The following is an 18,384-nucleotide window of genomic DNA, read 5'->3' as shown; positions in this document are numbered from 1 at the left end:
TTATTTGGCTTTGGCAAAGACTATATAAATGATTGAAGCAAAATAGTGGATTGGCAACACTGATACAATTGGCAGTGCAAATTTTCTCGTGCCAACTAAAGATTTCAAATGTGTTATAAACATAACAGAATAATTTTCAATCATTGATAGTCATTGGGTATTTAGCACAGACAATTAAACTATAGTTTAATTATCTGTATTAAACTATAATTTAATTATCTGTGGTATTTAACTCCTAATAACAAATTTGTGTCTTGGTCGGCCATCACTGATTTTTTGACTTTTTTTTTTGCGCTGGCCTACTGAATGCGACAGGCCAATTTATTATAGGGAAATAATTATATTTTAAACGAAAGAAAACGTTAAACATCAAAATCAGCTCTTTATTATTCGGCGGTGTGTTACAGAATGCTTCCAAAAACTAAAACTAAACAGTTTTAAAATGCAGAAGTGTGATAATTATGACATTTACGACCCAGCTGGGGCTCGATAGTTAATCACCCCAGCTGCATGCTCTTGACTTCGTCGGGGTTAAAATAAAATCCCACGCATTAACTCAAGTTCATAAAAATGTTGACGATATAAAAAATATAAATTCTAAACATTAACTTAAGCACATAAAATATTGTCGATAAATTATACAAAATTTAACAATTAATCCGAATACATGAAATTTTGACGACATTATAAACGAATCACAGCCGTGAAACGAATTCATGTGTTGCATTGATCAACCACCAGATAGCGCCATATACCCTTTACCCCAACTCTTAACATTGTTGTATTTCTATTTTATGTACTTTGTGGTCGTGTCGTGAAAAGGTTATGTTACATTTCGTAAAAGTTCACGTTGTTAAATCATCCGAGAAGGATTCACTTTTCGAACGTTCAGTTTTTTTATCTGACGTGTACTGCAACAAAGAGCTACAATAAAAGTGTCAGAGATAAAGTGTGCTCGAAAGATGGTTCAAAACGAACAAGTAACAAATCAGTTGGTTAATATCTTAGGTTTAAGTGAGCAGAAAGCGAAAGAAACCTTAAAAAATGTTGCTCTTACTCAAACTTTATCAACAATATTGCACGAGGTACGTACAATTCCAGTTTGATCAAAAATAACGATTTACATCGTCCGGATCTTAATTAGATTCGTGAAGTCGTTCTTCCCGACGGTACCGGCATTTTGTTGTACCATTTAGCGACGAAGTTAAAACCGCAAATCAGTCACCATATCCCATTAATTGTAAAACATATTGTTACAAGAAAATTAGACACCACTGTCCGTGTTGAGAAAGCCATTGAATACACTTTGGCCCACATTAACAATGTAGATTTGAGTGAACTGGATAGGTTTTGTGGGGTAGGTGTTGTAGTGACACCAGAAGAAATTGAAGCTGTTGTGGAAGACCTGATCAAAGAGTGTGAAAAAGAATTGCTTGAAAAGAGGTACAGGTTCAATGCAGGACCTCTGATGCAGAAAGTTAGAGGCAAGTTGCCGTGGGCTGATGGCAAAGCCATAAAAAGTGAAATTGATGTGCAGGTAATGTTGTAGTCTGAGATGATGGCACTATTTTCATTCATTTTTTTTAGATATTTGATTTACTTGGGCCTAAAACTGAAGAGGATTTGGCACCGGTGCAGAAAAGTGATAAAAAATCTAAAAGTACAGCACCAGCCAAGCCAAAACAAGAAGAAAAAGTGACAAATGGAATTGGCACAGGTATAAATGTTTATTTTTTTTAATCAACTTTTGATCCCAAACTTTCATATTTTCATGAAAAAGTGGAAATAAACAGCATTCACGTTGTTTTGGCGTAATGGAAGGCCATGGAAATTTTGCATTTAATTTTGTAGTAAAGCTGTCTGTTGAATTAGGTTATGATTTTCTAAGTTTGAGGTTTTAATTAGCGTCAATGCCTAGTGCATTGTTGTCAGTTTTACTAGTTTGTGATAGGAGAATATTGGGTGATTCAAAATGATTGTGGCCAAGTATGGCAACTATGTACGAAAATTTATGTGGCAACTGTGTGGCTGAGGTAGAGTTGTCATTTGTATGACATTTCATAAGCGTGCATTTGATTTTTTTGATATCATTACCACGGCCTCCTAGATTCATAAGAGACTCGTCTCTTATCCGGCCTGTCGCATTCGATAAATGTCTGTTTTTGAAAATTCCCCGTATAGTATGTCCATCTAGCTACTTTAATGTGACCCATATATTAGTATATGCAACTAAAAATACGTATGAAGAATGACATTTTATATAATAAATTGTCAATTTGAAAAACTAAGTGCAGTCGAAACTTTAAAAAATGCCACAAACAAAGAAAAAATGTATTAGTTCACGACATAAAGTTAACATTTCTTATCCTAATCTACCCAATGATATCACTTTAAAAGCGGCACGGAAGATAGGACTGAGAGATCATACTGGTAATATCATGAGTGCCCCAGAATATGCAAGTAGTAAAATTTTACCAAGATTCCAAAATTTAAGGACCAATGTAAATATTTCAGTCACCTTGCAAGATAGTTCTGTGGAAAAACTAGAAAAATTGTCTTCTTTTACTTATTCAGCAAGTACCAATTTTCAAATTGAGACGGCGGCAACAGCTTTTTTATGTGGCTACTTAATTATGAAAATAACGGAGGCAGTCCATGGATGTGATTATTGCTTGCCACATTTACAAGATTCAAATTCGAAAAAGAAAATCCCTTTACTGGAATTAATTTATTACTAAGATAGAGGAAGGCTAAGTTACCCCAATGATCAATTTGTGGGTCTAGTATAGTTTGGGAATGAGAAATTGGAATTTTAGCTTCTTCACTTGCAATGGGTTTTGGGTAGGCTCATGGACCTAGTATTAATACTACCTCCATGGGTAGGCTAAACATTATTGATTATAGATAATCATGAAGATTTACTACTATGAGCAGTTCATTCCAGGAGGGACAGACAATCTGCAGTTAGCCGATATTCGGCATCCCTTTTTAGTAACTAGCAGGTAGATAAACTTACCACTATCGTAAATCTTCATTTTTATAATCTACCCTAAACCCATTGCAAGTGAAGAAGCTAAAATTCCAATTTCTCGTTCGCAAACTATACAATTTACAATAATTTCAATAATAGTAGAAATTCTACCAAGCATTCCCAAGGAAAATATAAATTTTGTTTTGAAGAATATCTTGGCATCATATCTTTCGGGAAATCCACTAATTCATTGTCCTCTTCGTGGTAAAATGTGAGTGAGACACTTATTTAAAAATTAGAGCTTCCTGTCATTGTAAATTTTTGTAACTTGCACTCACAGACAAATAAAAAAAAATAAGAAAAAGGAAAGTTGTCTACCGTTCATAAAAAATGTTTTGAGATTTTGAAAAAGTGTCAGATGTATGTGCGTTAAAACTTGAAAACACGCCTATAAAACAATAATTTCCTGCAAGGCAGGCAACCAGTACAACACATAAGCCCCGTATTGTGGCGCACCCTATAAAACAAAAATAATGCTTTGAACTACGAATGCGGCAGGCCGGATAAGAGACGAGTCTCTTATGAATCTAGGAGGCCGTGATCATTACACATTGATTTGACAGTTTTCAAAATTGCGCGTCTATGAACTGTCAAAGAAATATCAACTCTACCCTACCCACACAGTTGCCACATAAATGTTCGTACATAGTTGCCATACTTGGCCACAATCATTTTGCACGTTATGTACAATTTGGTATGTCCGCATGTCAAGCACTTTAGTGATGGAAACCAATCAATGTGTTCAACGTTAAAAAAAATAAATCATGGCCACCATAATGCCAAAACAATGTGAACGGTGTTTATATGTTCCATGATTCTTAAAATGAAGACACCATTTGTTCTAGAACCTGTTAATACAAGCTTGACAATAGTAGATGTGATGAAAAAAATTAATTTTCATGCACCAGGTGAAAATTACAAAACAGATGGTTATGTCATAACAAAAAACACAGAACAACTGTTGAAAGAACACTTAAAAGTAACGGGGGGAAAGGTTCAGACAAGATTTCCTCCTGAACCCAACGGAATTTTACACATTGGTCATGCTAAAGCAATCAATATAAACTTTGGGTATGCAGCTGCCAACAGTGGTGTTTGTTACTTGAGGTATGATGATACCAACCCAGAAAAAGAGGAAGAGAAATTTTTTACTGGTATCAAAGATATGGTGTGTTGGTTAGGTAAATAACATTAGAGTCTTTTAATTTGATTTAATTGTCACGTGCTTAGGGTACAAACCATATAAAATCACCCATTCTTCTGATTATTTTGATCAGTTATATGAATGGGCAGTCCAGCTGATCAAGTCTGGATTGGCTTATGTTTGCCATCAAACTGCCGATGAAATGAAGGGATTTAATCCCCAACCCTCACCATGGAGAGACAGGCCAATTGCAGAAAACTTGCAATTGTTTCAGGTATATACATTCAAACAATTTTTTTTTATTGTTTATTGAATATATTTATTCACTCAAATTATTTCATGCACTCGCCTTTGACTAGTGCATCAACCTTCATTTTCATGAATAAAAACCTTTACTTGATCACAATAATATACTATTTTCATATTGTAATGATGTTGTCTTGTAAAAGACCCCTTTTATGGTGCAATGAGATGCAACATGATTTGCCTAGTAATATTGTTTCATCATCCAAGTGTAATAACAAACAAAAAGATAACAGTTGTAACAAAGGTTGTCAATGTAATAATTATCAGTAAATACTTCTTGGTACTTACTCGGAATTATTTTTGAACAAGTACTGTTTTTTAAGGATATGAAAAACGGTAAAATTGACGAAGGTGCGGCAACTGTGCGAATGAAATTAACTTTGGAGGAAGGAAAGCTGGATCCTGTTGCGTACAGGATACGGTTTACGCCCCACCATCGCACCGGCAGTAAATGGTGTATTTATCCAACGTACGATTATACTCACTGTTTGTGTGATAGTATCGAAAACATCACGCATTCGCTCTGTACCAAGGAGTTTCAGTCAAGGTAATTTTAATTGCAAATGAAATCGCTCCAGTTGAATTAAATAAATGTTTGCTTTGGTAGGAGATCAAGTTACTATTGGCTGTGCAATGCCTTAAATATTTATTGCCCCGTTCAGTGGGAATACGGCAGACTGAACGTTAATTACACTGTAGTATCTAAAAGAAAAATTGCAAAACTCATCGATGAGGGAATCGTCAAAGGTACCGGATCGAAACATGTTTGAAGTAGTACTTCAAATGTCAAATTTTAGACTGGGATGACCCGAGGTTGTTTACGCTGACTGCCCTCAGAAGGAGGGGCTTCCCTGCTGAGGCGATTAACAATTTTTGTGCTCAATTGGGTGTGACTGGAGCTCAAAGTACTGTAGATCCGTCCATGTTGGAAGCTTACGTGAGAGATTATCTTAATAACACCGCCCCGAGGTTAACAATTGATAGGGAAATATCAGTCTAGCAATACATTTACGATTTTTTAGACGTATGGTGGTGTTAGAACCTTTGGAAATTACAATCGCAAATTTTCCATCTCCAAAACCGATCGAAATTTCTGTTCCGAATTTCCCCAACAAACCGGAACTGGGAAGCCACACTGTAACATTTGGTCAAAAAATTTACATAGAGAAGAGCGATTTTCTAGAGGTATGTCGCGTTCGGCTGAAATTTTGTTCTTTTCAATCGTATTTTTGTCAAGGATGGAAACAAAAACTACCGAAGATTAACAAAAACTCAAGCTGTCGGCTTGCGTCACGCAGGTTACGTTCTACAGGTAAAAGAAATAAAAAAAGACTTGGCAGGTAACGTAACGGGTGTCATATGCACGTGTACCGAAGTTGATAAGGTCTCCAGTAAACCTAAAGCGTTTATTCATTGGGTTAGTGAGCCTGTGAAGATTGAAATCAGGCTTTATTCTTCGCTGTAAGTAAATGGCGCACAAAATGGTGAAAATATGCTATTGTATAATTTTAGTTTTAAACATAAAAATCCAGAGGATCCTGTTGAGGTCCCAGGTGGATTTGTTACCGACTGCAATAGAGACTCTCTCAAAATATTGGAAAGTTTTGCCGATAAGACTTTGAAAAGTGCGAAAATTTTTGATAAATTCCAGTTTGAAAGAAATGGATTTTTCTCTGTGGATCCAGACACAAGTGCAGAAAAGGTTTGTGTGAAACGTGTTCTTGTTAATATAAACCATCTTATTTAATGAAACCTTTTCACTTCAGTTAATATTCAACCAAACTGTGGGCCTTAAAGAGGATGCCGGAAAATAAAATGAATTAAGCGGAACAGGTTTTTTTGTGTGTTGAAAATGTAATAATTTATTTTTATCTAATAATAGTGGAATTTTCCAATTTTGCTAACAAATAAACTTTTGCCAACAGATAATTCTCGATTTATAATTTTTTTTAATTGAAAAAAAGTTCAAGGTGTTGGAGGTGATGGTTTTTTTTTCTCGGACAACGTAGTAATTTGTGGATGAGAGATTATTCCTTATCAATTACCATCCATAAAAGAATTTTCCCAAATATTTAAATATGAGAAAATGACGGAAGAATAACGTAGATGGCGTGTTGAATCTTGACGCATATGACGCATCGTTGACGGATTTTAGTTGGGTTAATTTTTATTTTTAGTAACTTTTGGTCCTTTATGTTTGTCGAACGGTCGGTAAGCACTTGTCAAAAGTGTCACCTAAAAAATTTTGTTGCATAACGTCAATTATTTAACAAACAGAAATATGCTGAAGCCAACGAACGTGTCCTCATACTTAAAAGCGGCGAATCAAGTTGTGAGTAACAACATCAAACCCTTGCACCCCAATGCAGTCATACCGACAAAATGGGTGACCCCAACACCACAACTGTGTCTGACCAGTTTCACTCTGAGCAAATCGCTACCCCTCGGCAACGTGCAAATTACCAGCGGCCCCGCCGTGTCGACCCAAGTCAGGTGGGCCCACACAGACATAAACGTCCCAGACTGGTCGCAATATCGCCGCGATTCCGTCAAATCGCCGTCAGCGAAAAACACCGATTCTGAGGACAACAGAAAGAATTTCACTTATCTCGTTGCTGGCGCGGGCACAGTTGTCAGCGCGTACGCCGCCAAAGCTCTCGTCACTCAGTTTATAACTTCAATGAGCGCCACGGCCGACGTGTTGGCTTTAGCCAAGATCGAAATCAAGCTCGCAGAAATCCCAGAAGGAAAATCAGTCACCTTCAAATGGAGAGGTACATTTTGAACGAAGTCGTTTACTGTCCTAACCTATGAGTTTCAGGTAAGCCTTTGTTCATTCGGCACCGAACACCAGAGGAAATTGCGACTGAACAAGGCGTGAATGTTTCAAGTTTGCGCGACCCACAACACGACAACGATCGAGTGCAGAAACCAGAATGGTTGGTCATTCTGGGCGTCTGCACCCACTTGGGTTGTGTACCCATTGCCAACGCTGGTGACTGGGGTGGCTACTACTGTCCTTGCCACGGCTCTCACTACGATGCATCAGGGAGAATTCGTAAAGGGCCTGCACCTCTTAATCTAGAAGTACCCTTTTATGAATTCCCTGATGAAAGTACACTTATAGTAGGTTAATTTAATTCAAATGGAATGTTGTTTAATTTATTGAAGTTGTCAAAACACAACATAGTTGTAATTATACAGTTGCAAAACAACACTGACTCTGTACATCCAAATATTGATTAAAAATAAAAACATAATTTTACCACCGTGTTTTGTTTTCTTGACATCGTTTAATTGGTAATTTCATCTTCATTAAACAGAGTACATGTCACGTGGGTTTAAACTTATGTGATATCCGCGTAAATTCTAACTCCGCCCATGCTCTTCTTTTGAACACGAAACTTTATTTTAAAAAAATATATTACGCATTAAACTACAAGTTTTTCAAAAACGCTGTATCCAGCATAAATTTAGATAAAACCGCATTTTTCATCTTCAAGGCATCGCCCATGTATTGGTATTTTATTGAGGAAATAAGTAATACATTTGAAAAACAAATCGGAAAATAGAGAAATCATGAAGTTGAATTCGATTGGTCGGGAGATAGAGCAACATGCTAACTAGACTGCGTCAGGGTATTGACAAAACAAACGAACAGTTTCCCAGAACAACTTTCGTAATTAATATCAAAATTGTCATAATCTTTTTGTTGGCAATGGTTAGTGGTAAAGAATTCCGTGCAAGTTTACGAAGACCATTACCTGGAGCTCCCAAACATAAGGGTTGCAGAGTGGTACCGGCGTTTACAATACAGGCCTTGCAAAAAGGAACGTGCGTCGTACCGCCCCCGCGCTGCAATGCGTTGAAAGAGCAACCCCCGAAACCCACAAATTTTAGGACGAATTATAAACGAGGTGACTTTCCGATAGCGCTGGAAGCCAACGGAAAAAGAATTTCATGGAAGGCAAGTGTTTGGCACGTTTTAACAATCACCGAATAACGAATTAATCGTAGGCCGACATCAACAAGTTGGATTATCACCACTATCTACCCATGTTCTTTGAGGGACTTTCTGAAACGGAAAATCCCTACAAAGCCTTTGCTCAACAAGGAATTCACGATATGCTCACGTACGGTGGTCCTAAAATCTTCCCGTGCATACCTCAGTTAATTATTCCGATTAAAAGTAGTGGTTTGTGCGGTTTGTCCGTTTTTATTGTCAGTTCTCTTGCAGATGCCCTCAATACTAAAAAGAAATTGGTGATGTGCTCTACGCTGAGGGTGCTACAGCATTTAGTAAAGTCGGGTGACATGATTGGTGAAGCTCTTGTGCCTTACTACCGCCAGATACTGCCCGTGCTAAATTTATTTAAGGAAAAAAATGGTAAGGTGCATTGTTCACTCGTGATAATGTTCATCCGAAACTAATTTTTCAAAATAATAGTTGATGATATAGCTCCTCTAAATGTTGCTTCGCAGTTTTTTTTTTACTTTTAGGTATTATATGAGATTATGAATTTATAATTTTCAAAATTTCTGTTGATGGTTATTTTAAAAATGTAAAAAGATCAAATCTGAAGTCAAAAACAATTCAGCCCCTTCATAAAATACCTATCGGGGCTGTATCCAACTATTTCGTAGCACAGTTTCCGCAATTCTAAAATTTAACCAATTTTAAGCTTTCTGTTAACGGACATCTGCTTTTAACAATTTAGAACTAATTGAGAAGCTTGTCGAAAATACCGACTCCATTTTTTTGCTTCACCGTTGAAAATACCTAATAAAATTTTATAATCAACCGGGTACAGTTATGGAGCTGAATGAGAAATAATCTCGTTCAACGATTATAGTGATTTTTTTCAATTAAATTTACTTTCACGAGTGCGAGTGTAAAGTCTGGAATGAATTCCATAAAGTTTCCCGTTAAGACCAGACTGCCTTCGCAATGTTCTCCAAGATTTCAAACTTCGACTTGGATATAGTCAAAAAGTTAATCGATGCCAATTTAAAAATCTGTTTTGACTATTTTTAGTTCATTTATTTCCGTTGTTTGCGCTGGTTTTCATAACGTCAATGTCACAAAAATGACGTGCGTTGACGTCACAGCGTGAAAACAAAAACCAATCGAAAAATGACAATCACTTGACACCTTGCATTATTAATAAATATGGCCGATTTTTAGAAAAATTGCACACTCAATTTATTCCAACTAGTTCCAGACTTCACTCGCAGATATTACATATACGATGGGGGGTATTTTATCAATGGTGGATGCGCCGGGTAAAATTAATCACTTGTTCGCCATAAAGCTATGCATTATTAAGTAAACGCCCAAAGCAACAATTGATTAAACTGTCGTTCAAAACTGGAATTGGTATTGTTGATCAATGACAAGCTTCACAATCACAGTTGGACTTCGCCCCACAATTTGCAAGCAGATGAATTTAAGCAAGTAAGTCATGTACAAAATGTAGGAAACAGCTTTGATGTAGTTCAATGATCAAAATACTAAAACTTATTTACAATTTTGGTTATTAACGTCACACAAACAAAAAAAGATGTTTTAAAAATTTGCTTCACCTGATCTGGTTTGACTTAACTTGACTGAAATTTACTGAAACATTGATCGTCGGACTGCATCTTTAATTAGCGCATGTCGGAACGCACATTTGGTTCAGTGACGACAGTGGAAAACCTAACGAAAGATTATAAAGCCAATAAAGGCAGGGGTGTATTATTGAACCTAGATCAGTACAGATTGGTTAAAAAAAAATACAGCAAATTTACAAATATTTATTAGATGCACCATCTTAAGCGGGCACCTCCATTCGTCTACAACGAATTTACAATTAACTTTGTCTTTTTATTTTAGTAAATTGTGGTGACGGCATTGACTACAGCCAAATGAAAGGAGAAAATCTCGCTGATATAATCAATGAAACGTTAGAAACATTAGAAAGGTACGGAGGAGAAGACGCCTTCATTAACATCAAATATCTCATACCAACTTATGAATCCTGCATGATGAATTAATGAATCTCATGTCACAACCATATTTATAAAGTAACAATTAAAACTTGCCCATTAGAGTTGTTTTGTTTAAATTCATACGCACTTTAAACATGATTAAAATATGTAGTGGTGTTTGATGAGCAAAATGTTTTGCAATTAAAATAGCCATTTTTAATTTTTATGATGGATGGTTATTAGCAACAAATCAATTTTAAAATATTTAATATAAATAAACTGCATATACAACAACCAAACAGAATATTGTGTCCTAAAAAACAGCCACATTTTTATCCTGAAATAAGAAAAAATATAACTCACATTTGAAAATATCTCACTGGTGTATCCGTCAGTTTCCGAGTCCCACAAACAACGCACACCAGATTTCACTCCCGCGCCTTTGTGCTCACCTAAAATTACTTGAACTATGTGTTTGTACCTCTTCATTTTTAATTCTGCAAATAACTCAAATAAAAAAAAAATGAATGACTTGATCAAAACTTTGTTTACCGGTAACTTTGGAACTTATTTCATTGGCTAGATCAACAGTCCATTTTTTGACTTTATCTGCTTCGTACGCCTTTCCACTTAATTTATCACCGAGTGCATTTCTTATGATTTCTTTAACTGTGCCAGCCTTAAACCTATCTGAATTAGATATTTAACACAGAAAACATATGAACTTATACTTGTCTGCTAAAACTGGTTTGATCTGATATGAGTGAATGGCTGGAATTGTCTCATGGCTGGCGGGTGCTAAAACAATCCCTTCTACGGATGTACTCTCGGTTTGCTTCGTTAATTCGGTGCCGGCAGCAGAAACTGCATCTGTTGGTTCCACATTTGCGTCTTCATCTTCTTCTACTTCCATGGCTTAAACGTTTCTCTAACTAATCAACATGCAAACACTTTTTTTACCCCTTGGCAACACAATGTTGTGAATCAATTTTGAATCATCAATAACTTACCTTGAAATGATCAAAGTTTGAATGCCGCAAATCAATAGGACTGCCCTACTTTGTCTTCTTTTCGAATTATAAAAAATATTAAAATGTCTAAATGATTGTTTTCAAATTTTCAAACTTAACCAACAATCTCACATTTTACAATTTAACAATTTTGACAGATGACGTAAAGCGGGAATGATTTTTAAAATGTTGCATAAATAAAAACCGGAAGTTACTCCATTTATACCATTTAAAAATAAAATTCAGCATCACCAACTTCATATATCTAATACCGGGTGATCAAAAAGGACTGTTTAAGTTGGCAATATAATTAAGAGCATTTTGTTATTCGGCTGTTTGCAATACTGCAACCGGATACGTGTTCTGACAGATATTTGACGTGAAATCAACAACGACAAAATTGTAGGTTATGTATGTAACTCGGTAAGAAACAACTTGAGTTGTCAACTGTCAGTGTGAAGTCGTCAACAACCGGAAGTTACTCCAGTTATACCATTTTAAAATAAAAATCAGTACTGCCAACTCAAACAGTTCTTTTTGATCACGCTGTACTACTAGTAATACTACTAGTATTAGATATATGACCAACTTAAACACATCTTAAACAGTCCTTCTTGATTACCCCGCACTAAAATTATAAAGTTGACTCAAGTTGCAAAAAACCACTTGTCATTTGCAACAGCATTTTTTCGATATTTTTAAACCAAATAAGGGCACAAAAGTACCAGAAAATCATAGTTTGGATTGAATATTTTCCATATAAATACAATTTTCAAGTAATTTCAAATGAATAATGCCATAAAAGTGCTGTTGCAAAAAACCACTTGTCATTTGCAACAGCATTTTTTGCATATTTTTGAACCAAATAGAGGCACAAAGGGACCAGAAAATCATAGTTTGAGTTGAATATTTTCCATATAAGTACAGTTTTAAAGTAATTTCAAATGACTAATGCCATAAAAGTGCTGTTGCAAATGCAAAGTGGTTTTTTGCAACTTGCGTCAACTTTACATTTGCATTTTATAAAATAAATTTAAATTTATTAATTTAATGATATTTGATTTTATGGGGGCTCACCAATTTCCAATTCCCCACTAGATACGCCCATGATCATGTCAGACTTTATTTTTGCTGTAACTACTTGTAACCAACATGATAAATTATTCACTAGGCGCCAAATTCAACTTGTCCTCATTCTTTTCCAATCACACTGTATACCACTCTACCCAGGGGGGTGAAACTGGCATTGGCAAAATGGCAGCGGAAAAAGTGTAGGTGCCACCGGCGGGGCGCGGAGCGAGAGGGGGAATTTTGAATAAACCGCGCAGGCAAATGTCATTCTTGTCATCTAGTGACTCTTGTGAGCTTGCGCCTTTGCGAGTTTGCGAACTAGCATCCATCTTGTGTGATGTGTTGTGTGTTTCGTTTTGGGTTATGCCAAGGATGCTTGGCAAATTTCCCGAAAGTTTTCGTTTAGATTAGTGCCATACTTGATATGTAAACTGTGTAAACTAAAGTTTTTCAGTCGTGGGAGTTGTTAGCCGAAAGAAGTATTTTTGTAAATATACAGAATCCATCAACTGGTGCATGGAAAATTTGTGAACATCATTTTGAGGCAATAGTTTTGTGAATGAAAGAAAGGATCGTTTAAACACCGGTTCTGTACCAAAACCTTACGACCATTCTGGAAATGAAGATTTTGTAGTTGTTGATGTCATCTGTCTACAACATTGACCGCGGTTTGCAAAGGTTTGGATCAAAAACCTTCCTCACACTCTCAAGATGGTGAAATAATGGACAGCATTTCCACTTTCCAGTTTTCATCTTCAAGACCATAATTATTGTGGAACAGGTGAAAGTGAAGTTTTGACAAACAAGCGTAAATTCGCGAGTAGAAGTATTCCGCAGTATCCGAGGGATATTAAGACTGAAATGTAAATAGTACTGTGATTTGTTTTTTACTTTTTTCAAGTGAATGTTAATTTGTTGTTTATCTGTTTTCTTGAATTTTTAGAGTTTTATCTTGTTACATTTTTTTCTTATTTGTGTCGGTTTTTCGTTCAATATATAACTAATAAATATATATGTTTAATTTTATTTTCCTACTATTAAAATTGTTAAGATTTTAAAGTGAAAAAGTATATTTGGTTTTTTTAAAACCAAATTTACTTTTTACACTTTAATATCTTGACAACTAAAAAAAACTTATATCTGAAAAAGGGAGCACTATAAAGACTGTTGCGTTCAAATTTTTCCCGCGGTCATTTAGTTTGCCACTGGACTACCAGGAGCGCTGTATTTTCCGTTGCCAACCTTTAACATAGGGAAATCAGTTCTTATCTTAGGTGTTCTGTGACTCTACCCCTTACTAACTTTATTTTTGATCTCACCCGGTACTTTCCTCAGTGCTGCCAATTTAACAAAATTAAAGCATGGCAACCTATTGTTTTTTTAAAGATGGAATAGATTATAAATTGCTGCCCCAAATTCCATGTTCTCAATAGTACATACGTAAAAATACCCAAATATCAAGTATGCCAAAGTAATTTTTGAAAATGTTCCCAACTTAAGAAAAAAGTTCACATTCATTTATTTAGTCACCCGGTATGTAACGTGACACGTCATGAATATTTTTCTGTCAACTGGACAAAAATTTGTTGGTTTAATTTATCAAAATGATTTATTCTTTCATTTCTGCCTTTAATTATATATGTACAGTATCTTTGGTATCAAATTTGAACAATGATCATGATTTCCCTACAGATCAAGGTATTTTAATCCTTAATCAGGCAAATTTCAACAAAGCGATCAAACGTTACAAGTTCATACTGGTAAACTTTTACTTGTCAACGTGTAGTTACTGTAAACGGTTTGAATCCGAATATGCTAAAGTGGAAAGGTTATTGGCTGAAAGAGAATCAGGAATTAAAGTTGCTAAAGTGGATGCAACTGTAGAAGTGGCTCTTGCAAAGCAACACAACGCTGTATCATACCCTACACTTATACTTTTCAAAGATGGGACTCCCGTCTACTATAATGGGATCCTCAAATCTAATAATATTGTAGCTTGGCTTACCAGGGAAACCTCATCTCAATAAATCCATTATGAAACTACCTCCTTCAAATTTTATTACATATTAAATAAAGAGCTTATATTAATAACATAATTACATAAACATTTTTGTTTTATAATACAAAAATTTCCGATAATATTGCGGAATCTGGAAAAGTGCCCCGAATGCTTGCAGCGTTTCCACGTTGAATGAATGGTAAGGGAAATCCTCTCGAAAAGGAATTTCTTTGATTTTGAATCGCCTGATTCCGCGATAAGTCGGTTTCCGATGACATTAATGAAATCGATGGCTTCTTTGCACCAAGGGCCTAAGGTTTCAAATGCTAAACCTTTAAACACGTAGTTTGACGAAATGATTGAACTATATTTGCTATGTTTGCGTTTGCAAGCCATTTCAGCGGCAAAACCTGAGACTTCAGATGATTTCAATACGTAACTGTCTGCAAGTGTATCTACAACAGTAACGTCCCAAACCAAAGGTTGACCTTTAATCCACGGTACTAAAGTCATCCCATCTGGGCGTTTTCCGTCATCCCGAGACAGTCCGTTTGGTTCTAAAATTGAATTCACATGAATTGAAGTTAAAGACCGATTGATAATGGAATTAATTTCAGTGTGTCTTGAAAATCTACCACTGCTTTTGAAACAACTTAGACCGTGGGTGCCAATTTCGTCAACTTTCGCATTGCACTTGCAAATATGAGGTGTACAAAGATTACAACCCAATCTTAAACCAATACAAACTTGGAAGGAAGTGTTATCTAAAAGAGTACCAATATTAGGAGAAGGTATTGCATGTAACCAAGATCCTGATTCTCTGCATTGCAAAGCTTTAAAACGAGCCAAGTCTCTAGGTGAATTAAAGATTAAGTCCCTGGCAATTATCCCAATTCTTCTGAAATTGTGGAATTGTTGGTATTTCGTTCTCATTTGCTACACCCCAGACTGCTAAAGCTTCATCATAATGGTGAATATTAAGCTCATTATCCTTTGAGTTTAGTAATAAAGAAACAAGCTTTTTAACCCCATTAATTGAAGATAGGAAAGCAGGGAGGCAAATATCGGAAATGCGACGAATTCCCAGACCACCAAATCTAATCGGTAAAGTGGACTGACGCCATTGTAAATCAGTTAAACGTAAATTAAGTATTCTCTCTAAACAATACTTTAAAGAAGAATCAATTGAATTAACATAATTAGAAAATTTCCAAAATGGAGTTGTTCTTAATAAAAAATTAAATTTTGGTATGAAAAGACAGTTTTTGATTAAAGTATAAGCCACGTGTCTGTTAAGGAGTTCAGCTTTGTTTAAAAGATTTTCAACTGTAATTATAGTTTTTCGACGGTGTTTTTAAAACCTTGGTCATAGATTGGAGAGCCTAAAAGAGATAAATTTTCTCGGTCACAGATTTTAATGCCTGGTGCTAAATTTTGAAATTCCTTTATGACTTTTAAATCTGTGTCTCCAGAACAGCAAAAGATCTCGCATTTGTTAAAGTTTAATTCAAGGCCAATTTCCTGAGATAAATTTATAACTTTCTTAAAGTCGGATAAAACTACTTCTGGGTAATCAGCTAAGGTTCCATCATCTAAATACCATATATTCATTTGAGAATCCAAAGATAAAATAATTGGTTGAATGGCAAGACTAAAAATCATGGGACCGCAGGGATCTCCTTGCTGAGCTCCAACAGAAGAAGAAATTAAATGATTACCGAAAAATAAAGTTGAAGGATTTCTATAGCATTGATAAAGATAAGGGTACAGAAGCGGGGTATGACATTGGACTTCTTTTAGAATACAATACAATCCCGTTCGACTGAGTTAAAGGCATTTTTGAAATCTAATTTAAGAAGAACTTTGCCACGGTTTTGATCGTTATGAACAAAGGTTCGTGTGGTATGAATTGCAGCTTCGCATCCTAGTTTAGTTGCAACTCCAAGTTGGTGTGGAGATAAATACGAATTTACAATATTTCGACTTTGAAAACAGGCTAGCTTTGAGGTCAATCTTCGCAAACAGTTTCCGATAGCGATCGGTCTAAGTCCTCCATCTTTCTTGTTAAGGGCACATAAAGACGCACCATACAATAAATGGCAGATTTCTGAAGGAAGTTGCCCAGATAATAAAAAATTGCAGTTTGGTTAACGCTCTTAGTGCCTTCTGACCTGCTTCACCCGCTGACAAAGATATGATATCTTTCAAGTATTGTGGTCTCATGCCATCTAAACCTGGTGAAGAACCGGCAGGAAATGAATTGATAGCTTCTCAAACGTTTTGCTCATTATTAAATTGCTCTATTTCATAAGAAAAAGTGGAGATAATTTAATTGGCAATTACTCTGTCAAGGGTTAGTTCACAAGGTAGCCTAACACACCTTTGAGAAAAGAAAGTTTGCTTTAATTTTATTTCTCCAAAGTACAAATAATAAGAAATGTTTAATTACTTTTTCTTCTTTAATTTTTTAGCTTGACGCCATGCTTTATAATGTGTTTTTTGCTTCTCTTGTATGATTTCTTTATATTTTCTTTTATTATATTTAGTAAACTCTGCATCTGCAATTAGTTCGTCAACTAAAGTATTCTTTCTCTCCTTTTTTGTTAATCTGTTATTATAATAATCAAGTGGAGCATCCAACACCTTCCCAATCTAAAATGTATATTGTAAATTTATAATGCATATTGACAAATTTCTTTTGACTACAGACCTGGAAATATTTTGGAAGAACTTTCGTATCATTCTTCTTATAAAACCTTTTTGGATCCAATACTGAACGCATTTGAACAATTTCAAGATCACGCTTCACCTCTTCTGTTATCTCAGTAGCTGGCAAGCCATACCACTTTTTTCCTTTTGTTAATTCAGATTCTTTCTTAAAAACAAATTTACTTTTGAAATGTCAAATTTCAGAAAAATCCTAATAATTACTATGCAATTAATCTTCACAAAATAGTTTTATGTACCTTTCTCTGTTTCTTTAATATTCTCTCTGATAAGTCAAAAGGTGGTGTAATATGTTTCTTCTCAAAATCAGGAGTTATAACTGACTTTTTTAAAACATCTTGCACATCCTTTTTTGAGACATGAAAGTCTTGCACTAAAGTACTCTTTTCATTAATTTTTTGTGCATTACCCCATCCCATTTCATCAAAAAATGATTTCACTAGGTTTTTATCATCTTTTTTTACATTTTTTCTGGATATATCTTCTGTGGATTTAGATTCTTTATATTCTTCTAAAAGTTTTGACACTAAAGAACCTGCAAACAAGACATGATGGAGAGACATAAATAATCTGAGAGGTTGATAAAAAACTGTCGAAAATATAATCATAAGTCTTTTCAAAGAAACATTTAAAAGAAAATGTTATCATGAAAATTATATCAATTCATGTTTACACATACTTTTGCAATCCTGCTTGGGAACTTCATCAAATGATCCTGCACCTGTTGTATCTACATCAAATGATCCTGCACCTGTTGTATCTATAATAAAACTCATAGTTGTCGTTAACTTTTAACAAACACACTTTTACTAAAGGTTTTATAAAACTATAATTAAATAATTGTCTATTATCGTGAAAGCACGTGTTCTAGTCCATTTAATTCGTTGACAGATAAAATTGACAATTGACATCTAGTGGAAAATAAATAGTCGTCTTTTGCTGTAGGACTTGTTTAGAAAAAAAATCAATCCGATATTAATCTGAAATTCAATAAACTTTAACGAATTTTCAACTTGCTAATTGGACATCCAAAATAATTAATTTTTGAAAGTTAAAATCAAGAGAAGACCTACTACCAGACTACTACCAACAGAAATGGTTACGAATTTGAAATATTCCTAGAAGT

The 18,384-nt window shown here is 35.1% G+C and overlaps 5 protein-coding genes and 1 long non-coding RNA gene across 8 annotated transcripts; 4 read left to right on the top strand and 2 right to left on the bottom strand.

The window, feature by feature from the left end:
* Positions 1–765: 765 nt before the first annotated feature.
* Positions 766–6,410, top strand: GlnRS (Glutaminyl-tRNA synthetase). The gene is made up of 12 exons (XM_069062071.1): positions 766–1,085; positions 1,145–1,537; positions 1,588–1,717; positions 3,877–4,212; positions 4,262–4,449; positions 4,805–5,028; positions 5,089–5,228; positions 5,279–5,450; positions 5,504–5,666; positions 5,719–5,942; positions 5,994–6,183; positions 6,248–6,410. The coding sequence occupies exons 1-12, from the start codon at positions 963–965 to the stop codon at positions 6,293–6,295; spliced, it is 2,331 nt and encodes a 776-aa protein (XP_068918172.1). The 5' UTR covers positions 766–962; the 3' UTR covers positions 6,296–6,410.
* Positions 6,411–6,663: 253 nt separating this feature from the next.
* Positions 6,664–7,746, top strand: LOC138141357 (cytochrome b-c1 complex subunit Rieske, mitochondrial-like). Its single transcript, XM_069062078.1, has 2 exons — positions 6,664–7,255; positions 7,303–7,746. Exons 1-2 carry the CDS (start codon positions 6,763–6,765, stop codon positions 7,614–7,616), a joined length of 807 nt encoding a protein of 268 aa, XP_068918179.1. The 5' UTR covers positions 6,664–6,762; the 3' UTR covers positions 7,617–7,746.
* Positions 7,747–8,115: 369 nt separating this feature from the next.
* On the top strand, positions 8,116–10,573 carry LOC138141356 (parkin coregulated gene protein homolog). The gene is made up of 4 exons (XM_069062076.1): positions 8,116–8,448; positions 8,499–8,670; positions 8,719–8,868; positions 10,357–10,573. The coding sequence occupies exons 1-4, from the start codon at positions 8,200–8,202 to the stop codon at positions 10,515–10,517; spliced, it is 732 nt and encodes a 243-aa protein (XP_068918177.1). The 5' UTR covers positions 8,116–8,199; the 3' UTR covers positions 10,518–10,573.
* Positions 10,262–11,711, bottom strand: LOC138141358 (dynein light chain Tctex-type protein 2B-like). 3 transcript variants are annotated; one of them, XM_069062081.1, is made up of 5 exons: positions 11,462–11,711; positions 11,183–11,401; positions 11,004–11,137; positions 10,815–10,948; positions 10,262–10,764 (listed from the first exon to the last, which is right to left on the bottom strand). In XM_069062081.1, exons 2-5 carry the CDS (start codon positions 11,362–11,364, stop codon positions 10,717–10,719), a joined length of 498 nt encoding a protein of 165 aa, XP_068918182.1. In that variant the 5' UTR covers positions 11,365–11,401; positions 11,462–11,711; the 3' UTR covers positions 10,262–10,716. The 3 variants fall into 3 exon arrangements, with proteins under 3 accessions (XP_068918182.1, XP_068918181.1, XP_068918180.1); XM_069062080.1 differs by having other exon boundaries at positions 11,183–11,366; positions 11,462–11,710; XM_069062079.1 differs by having other exon boundaries at positions 11,183–11,383; positions 11,462–11,709.
* Positions 11,712–12,688: 977 nt separating this feature from the next.
* On the top strand, positions 12,689–13,544 carry LOC138141276 (uncharacterized). The gene is made up of 2 exons (XR_011163058.1): positions 12,689–13,210; positions 13,279–13,544. It is a non-coding gene; the product is annotated as an uncharacterized lncRNA (long non-coding RNA).
* A 3,368-nt stretch (positions 13,545–16,912) lies between these two features.
* LOC138141272 (deoxynucleotidyltransferase terminal-interacting protein 2) lies at positions 16,913–18,345 on the bottom strand. The gene is made up of 4 exons (XM_069061976.1): positions 17,938–18,345; positions 17,498–17,793; positions 17,242–17,406; positions 16,913–17,183 (listed from the first exon to the last, which is right to left on the bottom strand). The coding sequence occupies exons 1-4, from the start codon at positions 18,032–18,034 to the stop codon at positions 16,977–16,979; spliced, it is 765 nt and encodes a 254-aa protein (XP_068918077.1). The 5' UTR covers positions 18,035–18,345; the 3' UTR covers positions 16,913–16,976.
* Positions 18,346–18,384: the final 39 nt, after the last annotated feature.

Source organism: Tenebrio molitor, chromosome 1 (assembly GCF_963966145.1).
Source record: "Tenebrio molitor chromosome 1, icTenMoli1.1, whole genome shotgun sequence".
Lineage (NCBI taxonomy): Eukaryota > Metazoa > Arthropoda > Insecta > Coleoptera > Tenebrionidae > Tenebrio > Tenebrio molitor.
The sequence above is the reverse complement of the archived record's forward strand: the minus strand, read 5'-3'. Positions and strand labels throughout refer to the sequence as shown.

Bases quoted from the DNA above. Each gene is read 5' to 3' on its own strand.
- LOC138141356 (XM_069062076.1), top strand. From the start codon at position 8,200: ATGGTTAGTGGTAAAGAATTCCGTGCAAGTTTACGAAGACCATTACCT. The intron at 8,449-8,498 runs GCAAGTGTTTGG...AATTAATCGTAG, and splicing joins GAAAAAGAATTTCATGGAAG to GCCGACATCAACAAGTTGGA. The intron at 8,671-8,718 runs GTAGTGGTTTGT...GTTCTCTTGCAG, and splicing joins GTTAATTATTCCGATTAAAA to ATGCCCTCAATACTAAAAAG.
- LOC138141357 (XM_069062078.1), top strand. From the start codon at position 6,763: ATGCTGAAGCCAACGAACGTGTCCTCATACTTAAAAGCGGCGAATCAA. The intron at 7,256-7,302 runs GTACATTTTGAA...TATGAGTTTCAG, and splicing joins AGTCACCTTCAAATGGAGAG to GTAAGCCTTTGTTCATTCGG.
- GlnRS (XM_069062071.1), top strand. From the start codon at position 963: ATGGTTCAAAACGAACAAGTAACAAATCAGTTGGTTAATATCTTAGGT. The intron at 1,538-1,587 runs GTAATGTTGTAG...CATTTTTTTTAG, and splicing joins AAAGTGAAATTGATGTGCAG to ATATTTGATTTACTTGGGCC. The intron at 5,451-5,503 runs GTTAACAATTGA...ACGATTTTTTAG, and splicing joins CTTAATAACACCGCCCCGAG to ACGTATGGTGGTGTTAGAAC.
- LOC138141272 (XM_069061976.1), bottom strand. From the start codon at position 18,034: ATGAGTTTTATTATAGATACAACAGGTGCAGGATCATTTGATGTAGAT. The intron at 17,407-17,497 runs GTACATAAAACT...TTTGTTTTTAAG, and splicing joins TATTAAAGAAACAGAGAAAG to AAAGAATCTGAATTAACAAA. The intron at 17,184-17,241 runs GTCTGTAGTCAA...TATACATTTTAG, and splicing joins TTCTTCCAAAATATTTCCAG to ATTGGGAAGGTGTTGGATGC.
- LOC138141358 (XM_069062081.1), bottom strand. From the start codon at position 11,364: ATGGAAGTAGAAGAAGATGAAGACGCAAATGTGGAACCAACAGATGCA. The intron at 11,138-11,182 runs GTATAAGTTCAT...TAATTCAGATAG, and splicing joins AAACCAGTTTTAGCAGACAA to GTTTAAGGCTGGCACAGTTA. The intron at 10,765-10,814 runs GTGAGTTATATT...GCTGTTTTTTAG, and splicing joins CCAGTGAGATATTTTCAAAT to GACACAATATTCTGTTTGGT.